This window comes from Grammomys surdaster, unplaced genomic scaffold, assembly GCF_004785775.1.
Source record: "Grammomys surdaster isolate TR1022 unplaced genomic scaffold, NIH_TR_1.0 125946, whole genome shotgun sequence".
Taxonomy (NCBI): domain Eukaryota; kingdom Metazoa; phylum Chordata; class Mammalia; order Rodentia; family Muridae; genus Grammomys; species Grammomys surdaster.
This window is the reverse complement of record NW_021620768.1, coordinates 2145404-2168819: the sequence shown is the minus strand read 5'-3', so window position 1 is coordinate 2168819 and position 23416 is coordinate 2145404. Positions and strand designations below refer to the sequence as shown.

Sequence of the window (23416 nt, the reverse complement as noted above, 5' to 3'; positions counted from 1 at the left end):
GGGAAGCTCTGCTCTTAGGTAGTTTATTGCAAACCTGGTCTCCACCAGCATGAACTTAGGAAATGACACCATGTGTCTTTGAGAAGCTCATCACATTGTAAGGCTCTCCTGGTACTGCCCAGCCCTAATCAGTAATGGCCTTTTGGGGCACTTAGAAGGTAGAGTTCAAGGCCAGCCTGGTCTACATAGTGAGTTCCTGAAGAACCAGAACTGTCTCAAAACAAAGTGGCCTCATTCTTCCCTAAGTGACTAAACATAGACCTTTTACTCTGGTTTGTGTGGGGAGCTTTTCTTCAGCGGGGGGATGCCTTGTGTGTGAAGCCAAAGACTGACATCCATTCTCTTCCTCTGCCACTCTCTACTGTACCTTTAATTTCTTCAAACACCTATATTTAGTGATGGTTCTTAAACACTTTAACCTCCCTTCTAGCCCACCAGAGGTATTGGGAAAGAAAGGCTACAGGGTGGGATGGTGGAAGTAAACCTGTTTAAAAATAGCAACTCCCATCTGTGTTGTCTGGAAATCAGCAGCGGCAGCTCAATCCACTCACAAACACTTCACAGATATGCTAGCAGTCCAGTTCAGTAGAGTTGGGATAGCAAACACAAATCAGCTGTGGTGCCACTACCTAGCAGAGACAGCCAGCCCCTAGCCTCAGCACAAGTCAGCAGGAGGGACCAGGAGGAATGCCAGGAGAAATTCTTGGCTGTGCCTCTCAGAAGCAAAGATTCAAGCAAGACCCACAAGCATTGCATAGCCAGCTCTAAGCAAGCCTCGCTCACTGTCCATCACTGTCCGCTGAGTCCTATTTATACCCTCCAAACATCACGTGTCCTCCTCGAGTCTTGCCTCAGCATCTGTCTCAGCTGATACCACTCTGCCAATCAGCCCAAGCCCACAGAAGCAACAAGAAACCGCAACACCCCACCAGAAGTTTTTTGAAGCATTTCTCTCCCTGGAGTCCTGACAAATGCAGCACAACTATGCAGTGTAAGGCAGACCAATACATGGATGTCAGCAAAGAGTCCTTCATCACGTGTCCTTTCACATGCTTGATTTAGCAGAACATCCTCTCTCCTGTGTCTGCTTCAGTGAAACGTCCCTTCACAAGTCTGCCTTAATCTTTCACCTGTGTCCACCTCAGCTAAATGTTTCTTCATGTGTTTGCCCCACCAAAACACCATCCAGCAGACTTTCCAAAGAACTCTTAAATTTCCACTTCACTTGACTGTTTTTTGAGGCAGATTTTGTTGAGCCTGGATATTACAGTTGCAGCCTGGCTAGCTGGGAGTTTGCAAGCTCTTCTGTCTACTGTCCCAGCTCTAACTCTTGACAAGCCCCGGTGCCTGGCGTTTACCTGGCTGCAAGGGATCTGAGTAATCGGGTATCTGGAGAATCCATACAGGGGATTTACTTAAATATGTTTGTTTATAAAGCTGGGAGTGGTGGTGCACTCGGTAGACAGAGGTCACTCAATCTCTAACTTCAGGCCAGCCTGCTCCAGCACTTGTTCCAAGACAGCCAGGGCCATCTCAAAAGAAAAAAATATATATATATATAATATATAATATATATATTTAGAGTCTTCCAGGCTGTGGTCTGGCTAATTCAACAATGGCCATCTCCTGATGAAAAGGCCAAGAATTTGGTATCAAGCCCACTCAGTTGGTTTTCAGTCTGCACTGCAAGTGGGTTCTAATAGCAGTAAAGGTATCCTCCAGCAGCAGAATTTGTCCATGAGAGTAAAGGCAAGCAGACAAAAATTAGAGGCTTTCTTCTGTGGACTTTTTTTTTTTTAAAGATTTATTACAAATTTCATGTGAGTACACTGTCACTCTCTTCAGACACACCAGAAGAGGGCATAAGCTCCCATTACAGATGGTTGTGAGCCACCATGTGGTTGCTGGATATTGAACTCAGGATCAGAGCAGTCAGTGCTCTTAACTGCTGAGCCATCTCTGCAGCCCTTCTGTGGACTTTTAAATAGGCGGCCAGTGCACAATGTGGCCCACCCTGCTCTGCTTTTGGTTAATGAATGAGGTGGTTTATTAACCCTGCTTACTTTGTTGTGGTGCTGCTTGGTGGGAACTGCCCTCTGTCCGGCCTGCCTGTCTGGATCTTTCTGACCCTGAGATGTCATCTTGCAGTCTGCGTCCTGCTCCTTTCCCACTTCACAGCACCTCCAGGGCTTAGAGAGTCCACCAGGCCACACTGTTGGCCTCCACAGAAGTGGCTGTGCCTGTTGCTGTTTCTCTGCTGTCCTCCCTAGATCTTGGTCATGGAACCACACCGAATGTGCCCTGGAGGTTCAGGGCCAAGCCGCACTATAGAAGAGGGCCAGTTCTGGCTGCTTAGCCAGCCTAACTGTCTACTCATTTGAGGACTTTGAGCTTCCCAGAATTTTTTTAAAAGATTTGTTTACTTAAGTATATGTGTGCTCTATGTGCATGTATATCTGCATGTCAGAGGAGGGCATCGGATCCTATATCCCATTACAGATGGTTCTGAGCCACCATGTGGTTGCTGGGAATTTAACTCAGAACCTCTGGATGAGCAACCAGTGCTCCTAACCACTGCTTCCCAGACTGTTAAGGAAGGCTGCACGAGCCCTGAAGCTGGCTGACATCTTCTATAACTCCAGGCATCCTGAGCTTCCCACACATGTCTAACAGGGAAAGGCTGTTTTATTTTTTTTTAACATAATATGTTGTTGGTTTTTGTTTATTTCTGTTTGTTCTTTGAGACAGGTTTTCTCTGTGTAGCCCTAGCTATCCTGGAGTTTCATTCTGTAGACCAGGCTGGCCTCAAAACTCACCTGCCTCTGCCTCCCAAGTACTGTGATTAAAGGTGTGAATCATGACAACCCAGATAATATTTTCATGTATTAATTATTTGGTAATATTACATCATGCATCCTGACCACTCCCACCTCCCAGTCCTCCCATGTTCACCCCCACCCCATCCTGAGAAAAAAAATCCATTTTGTGTTGTTCCTTATACTCACAGAAGCCAAACGCCTGGTGTCCAGACCCCACGGGAAGCTGAGTCTTTCTCTACCTGTACTACCCAAAAAGCCATCAGCTGTGGAGAACTACACCTCCACACCTTTATTTAAAGTTCTCCTTCAATGGCTTCCTTTTATAGGCTGTTATTTTTTTTAAGGGGAGAGGTCACAGAAGCCTTCTATGTTTCTCTTTCCCAAATGTGTGTCTGCACTCATCAATACTACAAGAGAAAGCTTCCTTGCTCTTTACAGTCAGTGGGGACATGGATCCTGGGTTTCCACATGCTTTCTTGGCAACAGCACAAACCAAAAATGACCACTTTATTTCCTGCTTCGCATGTGCTAAGGACCTCCAACTGGTCTCAACATGGTTCGCTGCCAAAGCACAGGCCACTGACCAGCATGGCCTCCAGGAGAAGCATGGACCATGGAGGTCTATCAAGGAGGTCCAATCCTCTAAATGGACTGTTCTTCATCTTGAACATGTTGCTGTTTGGAGCTAGGGTGAGCATTTGGCTAGACAGCTTGTTGGGGACTGAGTACATCATTCTGCCCACCCTATTAGGTAAAGACTTGCCCGTCTATCAACCACAGCCTCTCTCACGCCCATCACAGCTGTTGAAGCTCCAGTTTTGCCCACACTTATGGGTTAGGTCCTCTGTCCTGCCTCTCCATCACATGCTCTGTTGTACTGGCATTGGAAGCTGCAGTGTATTACACAGTATTTTTTTTCTTTTACCCAGATCTATATGCAAATGTTCATTCAGTTGTTGGTATGGTTTGAGCCCTCTGGCAGTGGCTACATCAATAAAGGACCCTCTCTGAGACTTCTCTCAGATAGCCTATAGTCATTTACTGCAGTAGCTCATAAATGGAGTGGATGTTGGGGTGGACCAACTCGAAGCCCTGCATCTGGTCCTGAATAATAGCTGAGTTAGTCTACCAGGATCTCTAGTGGCCCACAGACTATCCCCTGTGCTGCCTGACATACAGCAGCCAGCAGGAAGCAGCAGGCCCTGGTTTTGAGTTTTTGAGATAGGGTCTCATGATAAGGCCCAGGCTAGCCTTAAATTCTAATCCTCCTTCCTCTACCTCCCAAGTGCCAAGAGTACAGACATAAAAACTATGCCTGGTTTTTAATTCAAGTTATTAATTTATTTTCCCAAATATCATAAGGCCTACTCTCAATCCTGATGTTCATAATTCAATACGTTAAAAACGTATACAGGTACTTGTTGGTGGCACATGGATGCCACAATACCCATTTGGAAATCAGAAAAACCTAGAGGAACTGTTTCTCTCCTTACCCTCTTAACCATATAGGTCCTAGAGAGCAAATGGGTCGTAAGCATTCTAAGCCACTGAGCCAGCCCATATATCCCAGTTTCTAGGACGCTACTACATACCATCAGGCAGCTGGTGTCCTGATTTGAATAGCATGTCCCCCAATAGTCTCAAACATTTGAATAGTTGGTCCCCAGCTGTTGGAACTATTATAAAAAGAATTAGGTGTGGTCCTGTTGGAAGTATGTCACTGGGGCTTGGCTTGAGATTTCAAAAGCCCCTTGCTATCCTCAGGGCAAGCAATTCTATCCCATTAGTCATTGTCCTAGCTCTAAACATGGTATTTCTCCATTATTCACTGCCCTTTCCTGCCATCAATAACACTTACCTTCCCCTTTGCTTGTTCTGTGTTATTGTGAATACTAGGATCTAGAATACTACTTCTATCATTTTCCATATGTGTATGCATGTATGTGCATATGAGTACAAGTACCTATGATAGCCGCGAGCATTGACTCTTCTGAAACTGGAGTTGCAGGTCATTGTGAGCTGCCAGACAGACAGCTGTGAAATTTGTTCTTACTGTTGTTCCCTGCCATAAAATCACCTGTGCCTGCTTGCAATCAATCATCCTGCCAGGACTATGATTGGACTCTCAGTAAGGGTAGTGGTGTCGTTGAAGCCTCATCTGAGGGTCCCATAGCTCCTCTCAGATATTTGTATGTAATTATGGCCTAATTATGTTTGTCTGGGTGATGTTAGCGTATATAGTCTCCAGGAAGGTTGGGGGTTTGGAGGAGACACAGGAAGACTCTAGACTGAGTGAAGACTTTTCTATGAGGTTTTTGGGGGTAATCCATGCTCTAATCTTTAGTAAGCAAATCCTCAGTAGTTCTGTAAGTAGGCCCGATAAACTGGTTGGTTCACCAGGCTGGACTTTGATAGGAGAGTGGAACTAAGATTAAACAAATTCAAGAGACTAGTAAAAATGGTTTTCTTTTTTCTTCTATTAAAGATTAATTTATTCATTTAGTGTATATGAGTGCATGGTTATTGTCTTCAGACACACCAGAAGAGGGCATCGGAGCCCGTTACAGATGGTTGTGAGCCACCATGTGGTTGCTGGGAATTGAACTCAGGACCTCTGGAAGAGCAGTCAGTGCTCTTAACCCCTGAGCCATCTCTCCAGCCCTCAAGTTGTTTTTTTAATTACATGTATTTTATATATATGAACATGTATATGTAACCATGGATGTAAGACGAGGGCAATGAATCCCGTAGCCCTGGACTTATGGATCTATGCAAGTGCTTGGAACCAAATCTGGGTCTTCTACAAGTAGTGTGCAGAACAAGTGTGCTTAACCACTGAGCCATCTCTCCAACCCCAAGAACTCAAGGCTGGTTTCTAAGTCCTCCAGTGAAAGCCAAACAGATATTTGTCCTACATAGATTATAGTTCCAGGACAAGCAGATATACTTCTCTCAATACCGCCCCTAAAATGGTTAAAGTCCTTCAAGTAAATTCCTGTCCTCCCAAATGCTGAGACTTAGAAATGGTCTCATGCAGCCAAGTGGGCCTTCGCCTTGCTACAGAGCTAAGGATGAACTGGTTTCTCTCCACATCCTAAGACAGGAATTACAGGTTTCAGCCATCACATGTGGCTTAGGAACTCTCTACAAATAGAATATCCAAAAGTTTATAAATATATAAAATAATGTTCCCAACCTTCTTAGTGGCACGGCCTTTAATTCCAGCACTCGGAAAGTTTATTTTGGACTCTCTAGTATTCACTTATGAATAAATGGGTCCAGGCAAAATGCTCAATGGGTTAAGAAGAGCTTGCTGCCAAGCCTGCAGACCAGAGTTTGAACCTGAGGACCCACAGGATAATACAGAACCAAATCCCTAGCTGTGTACTTTATTCTGAACATAAGCACATTGCTAGTAAAATATTGAGAAAATGCATCATATAGTACAGTATTTTTATGAATGGCTATACCATTTATTTTGTATTTTGGGGGTGATCATTTCTTTTAAGATTCATTTGTTTGTTACTCTCCAGACAAACCAGAAGAGGGCATCAGATCCCTACAGATGGTTGTGGGCCACCATGTGGTTGCTGGGAATTGAACTTAGGACCCCTGGGAGAACAGTCAGTGTTCTTAACCGCTGAGCCATCTCTCCAGCCCTTAGGTGATCAGGTTTTAAATATTTGTGTGTGGGTTGTATACATCCCACAGGATGTTTATAAGTCAGAAAACAAGTTGAGGGATTTGACTGTGTACTACCATGTAGTTAGTGGAGGCCGGATTTCTGTAAGTTTGAAGGCAGCTTGCTTTACACAGCCATTTCAGGCCAGTGACACCGATCAATAAATAAATAAATAAATAAATAAATTTATTAACCACCCAAATAACGAACCAAACGACAAAAAAAAAAAAAAAAAAAAAAAAACAAGAAAATCGCGCTTAAGTACAATCGAACTATATGAACATGAGAGAAAGAGAATACAGTCTTTCCCATAACGTAACAGAAGCAGATAGATGATGACCCACAGGCCAGTCCACTGGTTTAGGTTGGCTGGGACTTTGGGGACGGGAAAAGGAAGCGAGTGGGAGGATCCAGGAGAATCCAGTTTCTCGTCTTTTTTTTTCTTTTTCCTCGCGTGAGTCATTAGCTAGAGGAGAGAGGCATCTGCGCGAAGAGAGAAGCAGGTGAGAAAACCTTCCACGACTTTGGCCAGACAAGCCACAGTCGGAAGCGCAGAAGGAACGGCATGACGACGCGGATCACAGCGGCTTCCGGCATTCCAAAAGAGGAAGAGGCGGGGCGTGAGCAGCGCCTCGGAGACTAACGAATCCGGAGACCAACGGGAAAGCACGTGCCCTCGAACCAATAGGACGCGGGAGCCGCCCCCTCCGGCCAAGGGACCCGCGGCGGCAGTGGAGCTCCGAAGAGCAGCGGCGATATGGCGGGCGGGGCCCGCGAGGTGCTCACGCTGCAGTTGGGACATTTCGCGGGTTTCGTGGGGGCGCACTGGTGGAACCAGCAGGTCAGACTCCTAGTGGCAGCACGGCGTTCCCTGCGGAAGGTACCGGCCCTGCCCTTCCTTCCCCCTCCGCTCAGTCCTGTGAACTCTGCAGGATGCTGCGCTGGGACGCAGGACCGAGGGCGAAGAGTCGCCAGGCGAGCTGTGCCCCGACGTCTTGTACAGAACCGGCCGGACACTGAATGGCCAGGAAACATATACGCCTCGACTCATCCTCATGGATCTGAAAGGTGAGGCGATGGCGGGTTCAGCCAGGTTTCTCGTGTAGCATGGGAGGGCCTTAGCATCACTTCAAAATCCACACTAGGCACATGCCCCCGGGGATGTCAAAGGGCAGGTTTTTTACTTCAGGATCCAGCTCTGAAATGGACCACAGCTATTGACAGAAGGATGGAGTCCAGATTTCCTGTCCCATCTAATGTATATCCAAGTATGCTTTTAAAAGTCAAGTGCCATGTGCAGTTGGGCACGCCCTTCATCCCAGTAAAGGCAGGAAGAAGCTCTGAGTTCAAAACCAATCTGTCTGGATAGTTGTAGACCGTTCAGAGTTACATAGAGAGATCTCATCTTGGTCGAGAGGAACTGCCACAACACATCATCTGAAGGGTGATCAGGTTAGTCTTGATCACATGCCGCCCTAGGTTTGACCTTGCCTTTCATTTCTGTGCAGGCAGTCTGAATACCCTAAAAGAAGAAGGTAGCCTCTACAGGGACCGACAGCTAGAGGCTGCAGTAGCATGGTGAGTATCTTTCTTATGAGCATCGTCCACTGTGTGTACATAGACAGTTGGACAGCAGAGGGATGCTTTCTTTGTTTAATCTCTACTCGTTTTCAGGCAAGGGAAGCTCACCACACATAGAGAAGAAGCCCACCCAAAGAACCCGAACCTCCAGGACCTTCTGAGTGCAGAGGTGATGGATGGGCTCTGTCCCGAGCCCTTAAACACAGTGGCTCTCTGATGCAGAGAAGTGGAAGTCTAGTCACTGTAAATGCCTTAGAGGAGTATTTTTGGAAAAAGCACCTTTGCCTCTGAACTGGCAGGAACTCAGAACCTGGCTCAGAGTTTAAGAGTCCTGCCTGTTCTTCCAGAAATCTGAATTGAGTTCCCAGTGTCTACATCAGGCCGCTCACAACTGTAACTTCAGTTCCTGGGGATCTAACACCCTCTTCTGGCTTTGGATACCTCATGCACATGGTGCACATAAACTCACACAGGCACACATATATACACATAAGTAAAGATAAGCCATGGCAGATGAAAACAACCTGGAACTAAAATTCGGCTCTTGTCACCCATCCCAGGGAGTGCTGAGTAGTGATGGTGCCTGGAGGGCCAAACTGATCCAGAACGGCAAAGGTGAGACAGCCCTTGATGCTGGACACTGGACACAGAAGGAACTTGGGGGATGGGGTCAGCTGTTTCTTCCTACTGGTCATCCCTGCTACAAATCCAACCCCACTTCCCCACAGAGAACAGCATCAAAGTCTGGTCAGACTTCCTCAGAGTAAATCTCCATCCACGGAGCATCTGTGTGATTCAGAAGTACAACCATGATGGGTATGGGGACTGCAAAGGCTCTGGGGACAAAGCTTAGATTCTCCCAAACACTGAATAAAGCTGGGGCCCATCTCACCCGCCATCCAAAACAGGAAACTGATGAGTTCAGCTCAGAGCTGAGTCTTTTATCATGGTGATTTTTGGCAGTGAGACAGGCCGCCTAGAAGCTTTTGGCCAAGGGGAGAGTGTCCTGAAGGAGCCCAGGTACTTGGAGGAGCTGGAGGACAGACTGCATTTCTATGTGGAAGAATGTGACTACTTGCAGGTAGCTGTATGGCAAGGTGAATGATATTTGTGTACAAAGTCTCCTCATCCTACAGCCATTTTCTTTTTCTTTTCTCTTTTTGGTCTTCACCTATCTCCAGGGCTTCCAGATCCTGTGTGACCTGCATGATGGCTTCTCTGGAGTAGGTGCTAAAACTGCAGAATTACTACAAGACGAGTATTCAGGGCGAGGAGTACTAACCTGGGGTCTGCTCCCCGGTCCCTACACTCTTGGGGTGAGTGAGTGGAAGCTGGAAGAGCAGCAGAGTCGTTGGGAAATAGAGGATCCCACTGTGTGAGCTGCTGAAGGAAGCTACTCCCATTCTATTACAGGAGCCCCAGAGAAATATCTATCGTCTCCTAAACACAGCATTTGGTCTGGTGCACCTGACTGGGTACAGCTCTTTCGTCTGTCCCTTATCCCTTGGAGGGAACCTGGGCCTGCGACCCAAGCCACCTGTCAACTTCCCTTACCTCCATTATGATGTAAGGCCCAAGCTCAGTTTGTGCCATCCTCTACTCCTGTGGCTCTTCATTCTCTCGCCCTTAGCCCCACATGTGTGTGTGTTGCCAGGGACTAAACTCGACCTAGCACATGCTTGGGAGGCATTTATCACACCAAAGTGGGTCCTCAGCTCCCGCCCACCCAATTTGAACTTGACTTTTAGTACCTCATGTTTGTCTTGTTTCATTCCCTGGATGTCTGTCCTTTGTGTTCTGCCTCCACATGTTTTTGCACACTCAAAAGACGCAGTGTTCACCTCCTGTCCCACTTGACAGGCCACTCTGCCCTTCCACTGTAGCGCCATCCTGGCTACAGCCCTGGACACAGTTACCGTTCCCTACCGCCTCCGCTCCTCAGCCATGACCATGGCCCACTTGGCTGATGTGCTAAGTTTCTCTGGGAAAAAGGTAAGCAGCTCTGTGAGGGGCTGGGCCACAGCTCAGAAAACACTTTGTAAGCTGCTCCCTCCTGGTGTTTAGGTGGTGACAGCAGAAGCGATCATCCCCTTCCCACTGGTTCAAGGCCAGTCCCTTCCTGACATCCTGATGCAGCTTGGAGAAGCCACTCCATGGACCTCACTGTCTGCATGCGGGGACTCTGCTGGACGTCGGTGCTTTGCCCAGTCTGTGGTACTCAGGGGCATAGACAGAGCTAGCCATACCAGGTAAAGACTGCTGGTTCTTAAGAGACTGCTGTAAGACATGTGCATGTCCTTGTCTCCATAGCAACCTTTCTAACACCCTTTTCCTGCCACCATGGATGTCTCACCTTGGAGGGGGGGAAGCAAGCTCCAGACCAAGTCACTTGATGATCCAAGGATGTATGAACCTTGCTTGCATTCGTGTAGCCCAAGGGTAACTGCGGTTTTGTTCTTGCAGTAAGCTCAACCCAGGGACACCTCTGCCCTCCACGCTCCATGCATGTGTCTCTGGAGAAGAAGTCTTGGCCCAGTACTTAGAGCAGCAGCACCCAAGAGTTTTGAGGTCAGTGTATACCCACCCTTCCCCAGTCCTCTGCAGCCCTGGCCTCCCTGCTCTCTGATCACCTGTCTGTCTGCAGTTCGTCACATCTGCTGCTGACTCCCTGCAAAGTGGCTCCCCCGTACCCACGCTTCTTCTCAAGCTTCAGTCAGAAAGGGCTGGCGATGGACAGTCACCCCAAGGGCGCAGGTAGGACATGAAGAGAACTAACACTCGAGCTGCACAGGGGCAATTTTACTCTTTCTCTTCCTGGGTTCAAAGTGCAAAGAAAGAAAAGTTCACAGTTGAGTGTTCCTCTACTCCACTACAAGCTCCTCTGGGGAGCACACTAAAGGGACAGCACACACGTCACTGCTGTACTTCACAGTCAGTCTAAAAGTCCCAGAGCAGACTCCAGCCCACTCAGCGTCCGTCTTCTTTCCCTCTGCAGCAGTGCAGAGCATCCCTGTGTTTGGGGCCTTGCGTTCAACTTCATCCTTGCACCGGACCCTGGGAGACTTGGCTGAAGAGCTCAGCAGACTTGACCTGCGGCGCTGGGCTAGCTTCATGGAGGCCGGGGTGGAACAGGATGACATGGAAGAGCTGCTGCAGGACTTACACAGCCTGGCCCAATGTTACCAGGAGGGTGACAGCCTTTCGAACTGAAGTCCAGGGGAGGGTGGTGGGGAGATAATTTATAATAAAAGCTGCCGGGTGCAGGAACCCAGTATGTAGGGACCTGTTACATGATACACATACACATTTGTACATTTAAAACACTGAGACCACCAGACTAAGAAGCCGGCCCTGCTCTCCCTCAATGCTATTATGTACAGATGAACTGTGGAGCCACCTCCATACTTGCTCTGTCCTCATGGTCCATCTCCAGTGCTAACGGCTCTCAGGTGGGTCCTGGCAGATGTCACTCATCCAGCTCCTCTTCAGACAGCAGGTCCCCATGGTCAGAGAGCTGGTCTGCGTTGCTGGTGCTGGTGGCATCATCCTCGTCCTCAGAGCTGGCCTCACAGGCTGTGTGGAAGAGCTGCATGAGCTCTCGGAAACGGTGGGAGACCTAGGAAAGGAAGAGGGATGTGCTTATCCTTCTAGGCTTCTCACAGTGAGCGGGCAGGTGGGTGGGCGGGCACCCACGCACCGGAGAGCCAGACCAGGATTGTGTCTTCTGTACAGAAAAAGCATCACACACACACACACATACACAGAGAGAGAGAGACAGAGAAAAAGTAATATGTACCTTTAATTCCAGCAATCAGGAGGCTGAGCCAGACGGATCTGAGTTTAAGACCAACCTGATCTACATTGTTCTAGGTTCTAGTGAAAATCCTATCTCCAAAGAAACCCTACCACCTGACAGGTCAAGCCTTTTTAAGACCACCCTTGATCGTAACCAGTTGCTGCCTTGAGAGTTCCTCGTGTGTGAACCCAGCTGGTCTGTCATCTCGCCCCTTGCACCTTACCTCAGCAGGCGTCTTATTCCCCAGCTGCTGAGAAATGCTGCTGAAGGTATGAGGCTGTGCTCCCTGCTCCTGGCACATGGTGAGAATCACTCGGTCGGCTTCCCTGTGATCCAGGCAGCATCATTAGCTCCAAGAAGCTTTTTGGATCTGTATTAAATCCTGTAAATACCGCCCAGCTTTACCTACCTTGTCCAAAGTACCACCTTCTCCCCAGTGGAGCTGACCTTGCTGTTGTTGGCACAGACGGTAGCTTCTGAGGATTTTGGCAGCACCCCTTCAGGGCCCTTTTCTTGTGTCCCACTGTCTTCTGCCAGGACCTCTCTGGCAGCTTTGGGAGCAGCCTCTGAGGCACTAACTCCTGATGACATTCCATGGATAGGAGCCACCATATGGGTTGCCTTTGCCTCAGCGCTGCTCTCGAGCAGCCAACTCTGAGTGCCTGCTTTCCCATATACGTGTCTTCTCCCTGTGTCTCGGGTCCTTAAGGAAACAGGACTTGGGAGGGGAGCAGGGTGCTGCACACGTCCCAGCGGTCTCTCAGTTCCTGATGCTTCTGGCGCAATAGTCTCTGAGTTAGCAGCAGCCTTTTGGTCTTCCACCTCTTCAGGAGGTATGGAGGATGTACTGAGGCAGGAGACAACTTCAGGCCCAGCCTGGTTTCTCCCGACAGAGCAGACTACAGTTCCAGTCTGAGGAAGAGGCCGAGGAGTCTCTGGTGGGCAGCGTGTTGGGCCCTCCAAGGGTGGCTCCGTGGGAGTCACTTCTGCAGAGCACAGCAAAGTACTCCCTACTGTTGGCCCTGCTTAGAAGAAATGTGGGATCAGAGTATGCGCTGGGAACCACAGCCCTGGACAGTTCCAGTAGAAAGGCTGCTGGGAGTAATGGAGCCACACAGAGGAGGTGGGGTTGGTGGAGTATTGATTGGTAGAGAGGACTCAAGCCTCGGGAGAGACTCAGGAATCTGTTTTGTTATTTTTGAGACAGGGACTATGTAGCTCTGGCTATTCTGGAACTTACTCTGTAGACCATGCTGGTCTGGAACTCACGGTCTTAACCGTATGAGAGGGGAATAGCAGAGGGGATTGTCATAGCCTGTCCAGGAGTGTGTCATGCCCATCACTAGAAAGCAGCCACACAGCTTGTTACAGTGTAGGAAAAAGAGCAAAGAAGGAAGGAGCCACAGCGGCTATCAGCCACTCACCTGGAACGGGTGGCTCTCCCCTTTTGGTGGTCCTGCCAGTCTTACTCTGGGTCACCTCCATGTTCTCCTGCTCCTCCAGGGTTTCCTCTTCCAACATGTCCTTGCCTTGTCCTGCTTCCTTAGTGCTGGGCACAGTACTGGCCTCTTGGAGAGGGGTACTGCCCACCAACTCAAGGGGCTCCTTGCTCTTGTAGGATTTGCTGTCACAGACCTGTAAGAATGACTCTAGGTTAAAAATGTCCTGACCTTCCTATGTCTCAGGCCATTCCAAGGTAAGGCCTGAACTCACCCTTCTACAAAATCCAAAATGGAACCAGGTGCCTGGCCTGTAAGCCCTGCACTGAGGAGGTGAAAGCGGGAAGTTCAGAAGTTCTAGGTTATCCTCAGCTACATAGCAAGTGTGAGGACAGTGTGGGATATTAACACTCTTTCTCAAAACTAAAAGGAAATGGGTGGATTTTCCTTTTGTTGTTGATTTTTGGTCTTGAGACAGTGGCTTTACATAACCCAGCTTGACCTCAAACTCAGCATCCTTTCTGTCTGTACATTTTGAGTGTTAGGACTATGGACATATGTCAGCACATTCAGTTTTCTGAGGTGCTGAGAGCGTGCCCAGGGCCTCTTGTGTGGTGCACGCCAACTTCTGAACTTCCTGCTTTCACCTCCTCAGTGCAGGGCTTACAGGCCAGGCACCTGGTTCCATTTTGGATTTTGTAGAAGGGTCCACTTATTTTGTATATGTGCACATGTGTGTACTGCATGTGTGTACTGCATGTGTGTACTGCATGTGTGCACATGTGTGCACTGCATGTGTGCATATGTGTGTACTGCATATAATCAGGTGCATATAATCATTTATAAATTAAAAAAGATGCAAACCTGTAGTAGCAAAATAGCATCTAATCGGGAATGTTGGCACACACCTTTAATTCCAGCTATCAGAGGGAGGGCTTGAACTCTCAGGAGAATTTGAGTCACCTCACCCCCACCCCAGCAAAGCCAACAAGCCCCAGCAGCATCTGCACAGTGAGGCCTGGGCAGTCTCAGCACACCCAGCGCTTTCTTCACCTTGCTGCTGCAATGACAATTTCTCCTTTTGCTTTTCTTCAGCTTAGACTCGGGACCGCCCTCGCGGCAGGAACAGGAACAGTCCTTGGCAGCTTCAGGCCATTCGGTCTCCTACAACAAACCCCAGCTTGATTAGCAGCCAGTATTTTCAAAGCTCAGAAAAGCAGCTGAGTTGAGATGCCTGAGTTATGCAAATGGCCCTCTCACTCCTTTTTTTATACTGTAGCATCTCGTCACATGGGTGCTGACCCAATCCTTGCTACAGTCCCTTAAGAATCCCTGAAAAGTCCACAAAGATCCAAAGAAAGAGGCATGCCACAGGCCCAGAACAGACTTAAACAGATTTTGAAGAAATGCCCTGGAAAGCTGCAGGGTAGATCCAGGTCACAGGCTTTCTGTCTCCTGTGTGTTTTCTAAACTCTTGAAAAATGGCTTTGTACAGTAACTCTACTTAATAAAGTCAAAACCTGAGAACCATTATTAACCGGATGCAGTAGAGACTGAGAAGTTCTAAGGGTCATATATTTTTCTAAGAAGTCTGGCAGAGAAACAAGAAATATGGCTTTAAGAGGTTAGCTGGAGAAACAGCTTGGCAGGTAAAAATGTGGCTGCTCTTCCACAGGATCCAGGTTTATTCACAGTACCCACATGGTGGCTCACAACAGAGGGTCTGATGTCCTCTTCTGACAACTGTGGGCACCATGCACACATGTGGTACAAAGACATACATGCAGACAAACACGAAAGCATATAATTAAATTTAAAAGCAAACAAAAAGAAAACCCATAGATTTAAAGACTACCTCTTGACTGAGCATGGAAGGATTTGCCTTTGATCCCCTCACTGGGAAGGCAGAAGCAGGCAGATTTCTTAGTTACAGGACAGCCAGGGCTACACAGAGAAATCCCATCTCAAAAAACAAAGCAACAGCTCCCTCTACCCAGACCCCCCACCAAAAAAACCCCCACAAAAACAAAAGAAGAAAGAGAGAGAGAGAGAGAGAGAGAGAGAGCAGAAAGACAACATCTTGGGCCAGTGATATGTCTCAGTGGATAAAGGAATCTGTCGTGAGACTTGGTGAGACTTGAGGGCCTGAGTTTGGTCCCTGGGACCCAAATGGTAAAAGGAGAAAAATCACCTACAAGCTGTCCTCTACCACCAGAAATGTTCCATGGCACATACCTGCCCCATACACACAAAATACATGAATGTAAAACAAAAACAAAATCTATGCAGAGTGGCCCATACCTCTAATCATAGCACCAGGAAGACAGGCAGTTGATCTCTGTCAGTTTGAGGCCAAGATGGTCTATATAGTAAGTTCCAGGGCCAGGGCCACATAGAGAGAGAGGCTCTACTTATAACAACAACCACAACACAACAACAATCTTTACAAGTAAATTAATTTGGGGGGATTGAAGAGATGGCTCAGTAGCAAGAACAATTATGTCCTGCTCTTGCAGAGAACTTAAATTTAGGAGTTCCAAAATCAAGAGGCGCATAAACCACAACTTCCGGTCTCTGTGGGCCTGCATTGACAGACATTTCCCACAGACACACAGTGTCTCTAAGATTAATACATTTATTCATCTACTACATCACACTGTAGTGCCACAAGCATGGAGGTCAGAGAGAAGAGTCTGACCATACGGGCACGACGATCAACCTCTGGTCATCAAGCTTGGGTCCGAGCACCTTTACCCACTGACCCATCTTAGCCCTAGGCTATTTCTGGTACTAAGCATGAGCAGACTCTCCAGCTAGAAATATGTCATGTGCATCAGCATCCCAACGCTTAACAGTTGAAGAGGTCACTCTGACATTAGCTTCTCCATGCACTTCAGTTATATAAATAAAGCCCTCTGCAGTATTGCTATGAAAACTTCAGGAACTAATTAATAACCTATTAATTAATAACCTATTATCAGGTGTGGGTCCGAGCACCTTCACCTGCTGATCCATCTTAGCTTAAGGCTACTTCTGATGCTGCCACAGAAATACACGTGTCATTAGTAAATTATCATTATTTCTTTCCATGGGCAAAAGTTGAAAAAAACCCAAAGGTAAGAAACATGGCAGCTCTGAGCTAGGAGGAAACCATGAAATGCCTAGGGGTTTTTGTTTGTTTGTTTGTTTGTTTGATATTTGTTCCCTTTCTTTCTTGAGATAGGGTTTCACCAAGTAGCTTAAGCTACCTTTTAAGCTGCAGCAATACCCCTGCCTCAGCCTCAGGTGCTAGAATTCTAAGCATGTGCCATCATGCCTGGCTGTGATTCCTTCCCATGAAGCCTGACAGGTCCTCCGCACAACTGCACATGGATTTTCCACAGCAGCCTTACCTGTGGTCTGCACCCCATGAGCACCTCCAACATTAAGCCTTTGAGCTGTCCTATACATACCAGTGGTATGTGCGTGTAATTCAAAGTGTGATTCCTGAAAAGCAGGGATTTCTCAAAAGCATCCACACCTTATCTTGATGCTGGACCCCAATCTCTTTTCGCCTCTTGCTTTTGGAGGCTGTGGACACCTTGGTAGGCTCTTCTTCCTCTTCTACATCAGGGAGTATCACTTCTTCAAAGCCATCAAACTAAACAAGAGTTAGTGGCAGTGAGTAGACTCTGGGACCCAGCCCTCCCCAAGGCAGCCTTCCCCTTGACAACCTATACCTCATACTCTTTCTCTTCAGTCCAATTGATCTCTTCAAAGTCACCCATCCTGCTAGCTGCTGGGCGCAGATGATCAAAAAAGATGGAGAACTCATCCTGTAGGTGGTCATGGCCTCTGAGGAGCTGCCACATCTGTGTCTTGAGCTGAGGAGAGTTCGGAAGGCTAAGAAGACATCTGCAGAAGCTCTCTAGAACGCACTAAACCAGTCCCAGTGGAGCCCACATTCTGCCTTCTACACAGAATCTAGCATTTTTTTTTTTTTAGTATTTTAATTTTTAATTAATTTGGGTGTATGTGTGTGTGTGTGTGGTGTGTGTGTGTACATGCCACAACACACCTGTGGAGGTCAAAGGATAACTTCTAGGAGTCAGTTCTTTCCTTCTCCCATGTTGATCCCAGGGATCAAACTCACATCTTTAGGCAATAAGTGCACATGGGCCAGCGCATGCCTAGGTAAGTAATTAACTAACAGAGAGCCTTTGGGTCTCCGGGGTCTCATTTAGGTCATCAGGCAGCTAACAAGATCACCAAGTAAGTCATCTCAGTGGCCCATGGATCCTATCTTTGATAGCTAAGAATTTTTCAGCTTTTCCCTGCTTGCTTGCCTACAGTGGAGGGAGTAGGTGGAGAGGGAGAGTATTAGCCATAAATACAATTCCCAATGACAGTACTTTCCATTCCTGCCTGACTGGTCCCCTGCATAAGCAAAATGAGGAGTCCAAACCCACTTTCTTTGACCTCCCTCCCACAGCACTGATGGTCCGATGAGCGTGTGAGTGGCAGTCAGGCTCTGGACTCTCCCTGTGCTTCATACTGTAATAGCTAAGTGGAAAACACTCTTGCTTTCTGCATCTCCTGAGTTTATGGGACCCCAGAGGGAAGCGATGTGGATGGAGCCAGATGTGGAGCACGACATGGGTACTGGAGATGGCCCAGGAGTCAAGAGCACTTGAGGGCCGAGGTCGGGTTCCCAGTACCACATGGTAGTTCACAACCATCTGTTCCAAGAAATACAATGCCCTCTTCTAACTTCTGCAGGCACCAGACATGCATGTGGTGCACATAAAACACTCATACACATAAATAAATCTAGTGGGGAAGAACAAGCTGACAGAAAGGAGGATAGGGAGCACCTCGGTGAGGTCCTGAGGAAGGCAGTCTGCACAGCCCTGAAGAACCTTGATGATCTTCTGGTGGTGTGAGGGGTTCTCAGCAAAACATATCTCCAGCTGCCGAAGGAACTTGCGACTCTTCTCAAAAGCCTGTTGTTCCTCAAACTATCAGAGTGGAAGGAAGACAAGAAAGAGGTCACTATACAGCTAGAGCTGGACATGGGGCTCTGAGAAGAAGTTAGAGCAATGAGCCAGAGGCACTGCTTATGACAGGAGTCTCCTTAAAACCCAAATGGAGATGTGAATGAAAGCTTTACTAGATATGTATCTCTCTCTTCCTAGCAGGAGGCTGAAACAGAAGGATTACAAAGTCAAGGTCAGCATGGGGTACACATGAGAATTGTCTCAAAGAAAACAAATAAGAGAGATACATATATCTCAAGTTTGTCGTTATTTTATGGATTATTTTATTTGTTTGCTTTATGTATATGAGTACACTATAGCTGTCTTCAGACACACCAGAACAGGGCATTGGACCCCATCCCAGATGGTTGTAAGCCACCATGTGATTGCTGGGATTTGAACTCAGGACCTCTGGAAGAGCAGTCAGTGCTCTTAACCACTGAGCCATCTCTCCAACCCTATTTTATGGATTATAAAATAAGATATTCAAACTCAAGTGGAATGTCAAAGTGTAGAAATTATTTTTGCATATATGTTCAGTTTGATCCTCACAGTAACGCCAGAAGGAAGATGGACATTAAATTTATAGTTAAGCCATCACCAAATGAGCACCAATCTGTCAAAATAATGTGGTTATTTCTTTATTCCTGTTTCTGTTTCCACCTGTCAGAACGAGAAGACTAGTCTGACTACTATTGCATATTCATATTCTCCCTCCTCCCCGTCCCTCTGCTTCCCAAGCTCAGGGATAGTATTTAGGAGTCACCACATACAACACATGACTCTTCCCATTTGAACTCTTAGTCTTCAATTCCTTTTGTTTTTGGAGACAGGATTTCACTATGGACCACAGAAACCAGAATCCTAAACAAGCATCAATCCTAGGCTGGCCCTGCATCAGCAACAATCATTCTAGCTCAGCTTCCTGAATGCTAAAATTATAAGTATGTGTACACACACAGACACACACACAGACACACACACATCATCTCGTACCCACTTACAATTCTCTAGTCTCTTATCTTGCTCTATTTTCTGTGAAAAATTATCTTCATAAAAGATAATGTACTACATATTGACTATTTTTATAATCTATATGTTACAGACTTTCTTGAGACTGAAAGCTCTATTGAGGGCAGAAAAATTAATATTTTTTTAATTGCTATTCTTAGCATCAAGATTTGCCTGACACTCAACAAATGCTTAGTCTAAAGGAAATGGAGCATGATGGAACACACCTTTAATCCCCGCATTCGAGGGGCAGAGGCAGGTGGATCTCTGTGCAGCCTGATCTAAACATTGAGTTGAAGCCAACAGAGGCTATCTAGAAAGTCCATGTATTTAAAAAAAATAAAAATGTACTTTTCACCAGTGAGGAGGGAGGGCAGAGTGTCACTTATCAAGATCTCCACTGGTACTACAGATAAAACCCTGTAAACAAATGAGAAGACTGGAATTGTCTGGATTGACTGCATTCAAGCCCCTCTGCCTCTGCCCGAAGTCTGCTGTAAAGTCTTTGCCCATCAAAATGGACTTACGAGTCCACAGGACAGGGCTTGCTCAGGCAGCAGGAACGCAGCAAAGTCCTTCAGGAGCTGAGGCCAGTCTCGGAGAAGGGTCTGCAAGTTTCTGAAGAGGTCCACAGCGCTGTGCATCTGGGTACTTGACTCAAATTCATAGATGATCTGAAGGAAATCTTCATATTTGCCAGGGACATGCTGGAGAGCTTCTCGGACCTACAAGGAATACGTCCAAGAGGAAGCATCCTTTCTTTGGGCCTGAAGTCCTAACAAGGGCACAGGAGGCAGTGACGCTCAGGGGCTCTAAGAGTTCCCCTCAGAGTCACTCCTCTGACCCAAGAAGTAACAGAACACAGAATGAGTGCAAGGCAGAACTCCTTTTCTCTGAGGGGCAACTGAACAACCTCTAAACCTTTAAAAACTAGGGACTTCTTTTCACAGCCTTAAGCTCTACTTCCTGACATCAGCACTGGATCCACCAGATAAGAGGCATGTGTATATGGATTCTAAGACATGGCATACCAAGATACAGCATACATGAACTTAGAATGTTAATAAAACAATAGCAGACAAGAGCCTCGCTTTGCTGAGTGAACTACGGAGGAAGCTGCACAGTGTACCTAGAGACACGGGACCAAGGCTCGCTCCCCTGACATCAGCTCTCCCAGCATGCACACCAACTGCCAATCTTTTCATTGGGTGCTCAGTAACGGTCCAATCAGGGAAGTCACAACTTGCCACCGAGGGAGGCAATGTCATCTTTCTCCTAATCTCTGGGTGAAGGAGAGATGAGATGAGTGAGAGTGGGGGACCGATGACCAAGCCACACACCCCTGCCAGTCATTAGAGAACGCTGTGGCCAACACAAAGTCTATTGTGCACCTAGAGAAAAGACTTGGTTTTAGTTGTGCTGGGGCTGACCCAGCCTTGCCCATGCTAAACAAGTACTCTATTGCTAAGCTACACCCTTAATCATCTTTAGAGCATCTTCCTCCAAAGAGGCAGCTCCAAATGCTCACAGACTGGCAGATGGCAGCAGTTGCTTACCCTGGTTAGGTAAGCCTGTGCAAACGCCAGGTCCTTCTGCTCCCTGAGTGGGTCGCGGTCCAGAATGTCCTCATCATACAGCAACAGCAGCTTAGAGGTGTCTTTGCTGGCCCGAGCCCGACTTCCCCGTTTGTTTCGAGCCCGATGACTGCTCCGCCCCTTTCCAGCAGCTTTGATGCTCTCTCCTTGGAGAAGTGAACAAGATTCTTTCTCAGTCCTTATAACCGTTCTACTCAAGATACACAAGTGCCATCCCTGTGCACTCCAACTAAGATCCCAGCACAGCTAGGGAAGAGTAGCTAGGTCAGCAGCAGAGCCAGCCTGTCTTCATGACAGCACTAGTGCTGCCCAGTGAACCACACGCCCTTCAATAGCCACGGGATGCAGATGGGCCATGAGTTCTGCAGCTGAGAAAAGAGTCCAAGGGCCGGGAAGGGGAGAGGTGACCTAACAGAAGAATACTGCCTGAGCTATAGTGTAGGACCCTGCCTCAAATGACAGAAGAGAAGCTGAAAGAGGAACATGAAAGCCAAACAGCTCTTAACCTCTAGCACACAAGAGGCAAGAATCACAGATAAAACACAGAGCAACCTAGTGTAAACCAAGTGTTGACAAGAATTTAACTTTCTGTAAAGGGACAGCTCTAGTCTGCTTGGGGAGGGAAGAAAAGCTCCAGGAGACAAAGCCCACTCTGCACACTGTCTCGGGCAATGCAGCTAAGGGAAACATACCCTCCTTGAGAATCTGTGTTCCCCAAAACCTTGCAGTTTTTCCTAGCCATGTGCTCACTTACCTGCTGGGGTCATGCTGGTCTCTACTTCTGGAGCAGTCTGAGGTGAGGCCAAGGTAGAAGGAGGTTTCTCAGCAGCATCTCCAACTGTTTCATCGTTCACTTCATCCTCTTTTTGCAAGGTTTCCATTCCTTCTGCCTCTTCTTCCTCTTCTTCTTCTGGCTCAGAGTTCTCCTCCTGGGAGTTCTCTTCCTCAGACTCCCCCTCCTGACTCACCCGCCTCTCAGATGCCAGCCAAGTCAGTTTCTCCATCGTTTCCTACAAGCATCATATGGTTGAGGTTGGCCCGTTGCTCTGTATTGTAACGATAAATCTGTACCAGAGAGTCTACCCGTGAGTCATTTCTCATGGTTACCAGCTTTTGTTGTGCAAACCTTGTTCCTTAATTTAAAAATATCGGTTAAATAAAAATGGGTATGGCCAATTACAAGAGGTACTAGAGGTAGGCAGGTTTTTAGTTACCTGGTCGTGCGTGGCAGAAGAGCAAAGAGGGAGAGGACAAGGAAGAGGAGAAGGGAGAAGACACCATGAGAGGAGATGGACCGGGAGCACATGGCCAGGAAAAACTGCAAGATTTGGGGGAACACAGCTGGGGAAGTAGCCAGGCCAGTAGTTGGAAAAAAGTAGATTAGGGGTTAAGCCCCAGTAATTATCAAAGCCAAATATACTGACCAAAGTCTGGGTCTCATTCGTTTGTAAGGCAGTCAGGATAGGATTAAATTGGTTGTAATACACCAAAGAATGTTTACAAGAGCTCCTAGCAGCTCCCAAAATGAAGTACAGGAGCGGCAGAATGAGGCTCAGAGGCAAAGCAGGGCCAGCACTCAGAATTAAAGAAGCCTGAGTTAGTGAGGACGGCTTTGCTTTTGCCATGCCCACGACAGGAACTTTTTACACCTTTTCTCCTCCTCTTCCTCTTCCTCCTCCTATTCCTTTGCTTCTTCTCTCATGGCTGGGGACCAAATCAGGGCCCTGCACATGTTAAGTATAGGCTCTACGTATGTTTGGTTTGGTTTTTCAAGACAAGATTTCTTTGGCTGTCCTGGAACTCACTCTATAGACCAGGCTGGCCCTGTACTCAGAGATCTGCCTGCCTCTGCTTCCCAAGTGCTGGGACTTGGTGTGCACCACCATGGACTGACAGGTATATGTTCTACTGTTTAGCTATCCCTCTATTTCTTATGACTATTTAAAATGATTTTTAATTATTACTTTATTATTTTATAAGTTTTGCCTACATGTAGATCTGTATACCACATGCCTATAAAGGCCTGAAAAGGGCAGACCCCCTACAACTGGAGTTACTGAGGGTTGTGAGCAGCCATGTGGGTGCTGTGACTCAAATCTGCATCCTCTGGAAGAACACCAAGTGATCCTAACTCAAGAGCCATCTCTTCAGCCTTCACGAGCTATTCTTTTGTAAATCACATTTACTTATGGCTGTGTGCATGCACAGGGGTACATGTACGCATGGCACTCATGGGAGGGGGTCCAAGGAAAACTTATGAAAATCAGTTCTCTCCTTATTCCATGTGGCAGGTAACTTTACCCATGGCCTTGTTGCCATGAAGGTTATTTTTGGTTTTTTGGTGTTTTGTTTTGTGGTATGTAAAGTATGTTTACGGCAGTGAGTGAGGTAACTCAACAGGTACAGGCACCTGCCGTAAGTCTGAAAGCAGGAGCTCACCTCCCGGGACCCACATGACGGAAGGAGATAACCACCTCG

The 23416-nt window shown here is 47.3% G+C and overlaps 2 protein-coding genes across 6 annotated transcripts in view; one reads left to right on the top strand and one right to left on the bottom strand.

The window, feature by feature from the left end:
* The first annotated feature begins 7197 nt into the window (after positions 1-7197).
* On the top strand, positions 7198-11353 carry Msto1 (misato mitochondrial distribution and morphology regulator 1). Its single transcript, XM_028753355.1, has 14 exons — positions 7198-7342; positions 7434-7569; positions 8010-8079; positions 8176-8251; positions 8643-8697; positions 8811-8898; positions 9046-9163; positions 9264-9398; positions 9496-9648; positions 9943-10074; positions 10147-10331; positions 10546-10650; positions 10727-10836; positions 11078-11353. Exons 1-14 carry the CDS (start codon positions 7259-7261, stop codon positions 11290-11292), a joined length of 1662 nt encoding a protein of 553 aa, XP_028609188.1. The 5' UTR covers positions 7198-7258; the 3' UTR covers positions 11293-11353.
* Gon4l (gon-4 like) overlaps positions 10861-23416 on the bottom strand; it is a 70825-nt gene continuing 58269 nt past the window's right edge. For 4 of the 5 annotated variants that reach the window (XM_028753350.1, XM_028753352.1, XM_028753354.1 and 1 more), the window contains 11 exons: positions 21693-21948; positions 20900-21084; positions 19871-20068; positions 18171-18314; positions 17037-17180; positions 16838-16957; positions 14371-14481; positions 13303-13513; positions 12288-12900; positions 12102-12204; positions 11549-11698 (listed from right to left, as the gene is read on the bottom strand). In XM_028753350.1, the coding sequence (XP_028609183.1) occupies positions 11549-11698; positions 12102-12204; positions 12288-12900; positions 13303-13513; positions 14371-14481; positions 16838-16957; positions 17037-17180; positions 18171-18314; positions 19871-20068; positions 20900-21084; positions 21693-21948 (2235 nt within the window). Of the gene's footprint in view, positions 11699-12101; positions 12205-12287; positions 12901-13302; positions 13514-14370; positions 14482-16837; positions 16958-17036; positions 17181-18170; positions 18315-19870; positions 20069-20899; positions 21085-21692; positions 21949-23416 lie in introns of all 5 variants that reach the window. The other variant, XM_028753351.1, reaches the window with a different exon arrangement.

Excerpts from the sequence above, each read along its gene's own strand:
- Msto1 (XM_028753355.1), top strand. The coding sequence starts at position 7,259 with ATGGCGGGCGGGGCCCGCGAGGTGCTCACGCTGCAGTTGGGACATTTC. Across the intron at positions 9,164-9,263 it reads AAGAATGTGACTACTTGCAG|GGCTTCCAGATCCTGTGTGA; the intron begins GTAGCTGTATGG and ends ACCTATCTCCAG. Across the intron at positions 10,075-10,146 it reads TAAGTTTCTCTGGGAAAAAG|GTGGTGACAGCAGAAGCGAT; the intron begins GTAAGCAGCTCT and ends CCTGGTGTTTAG.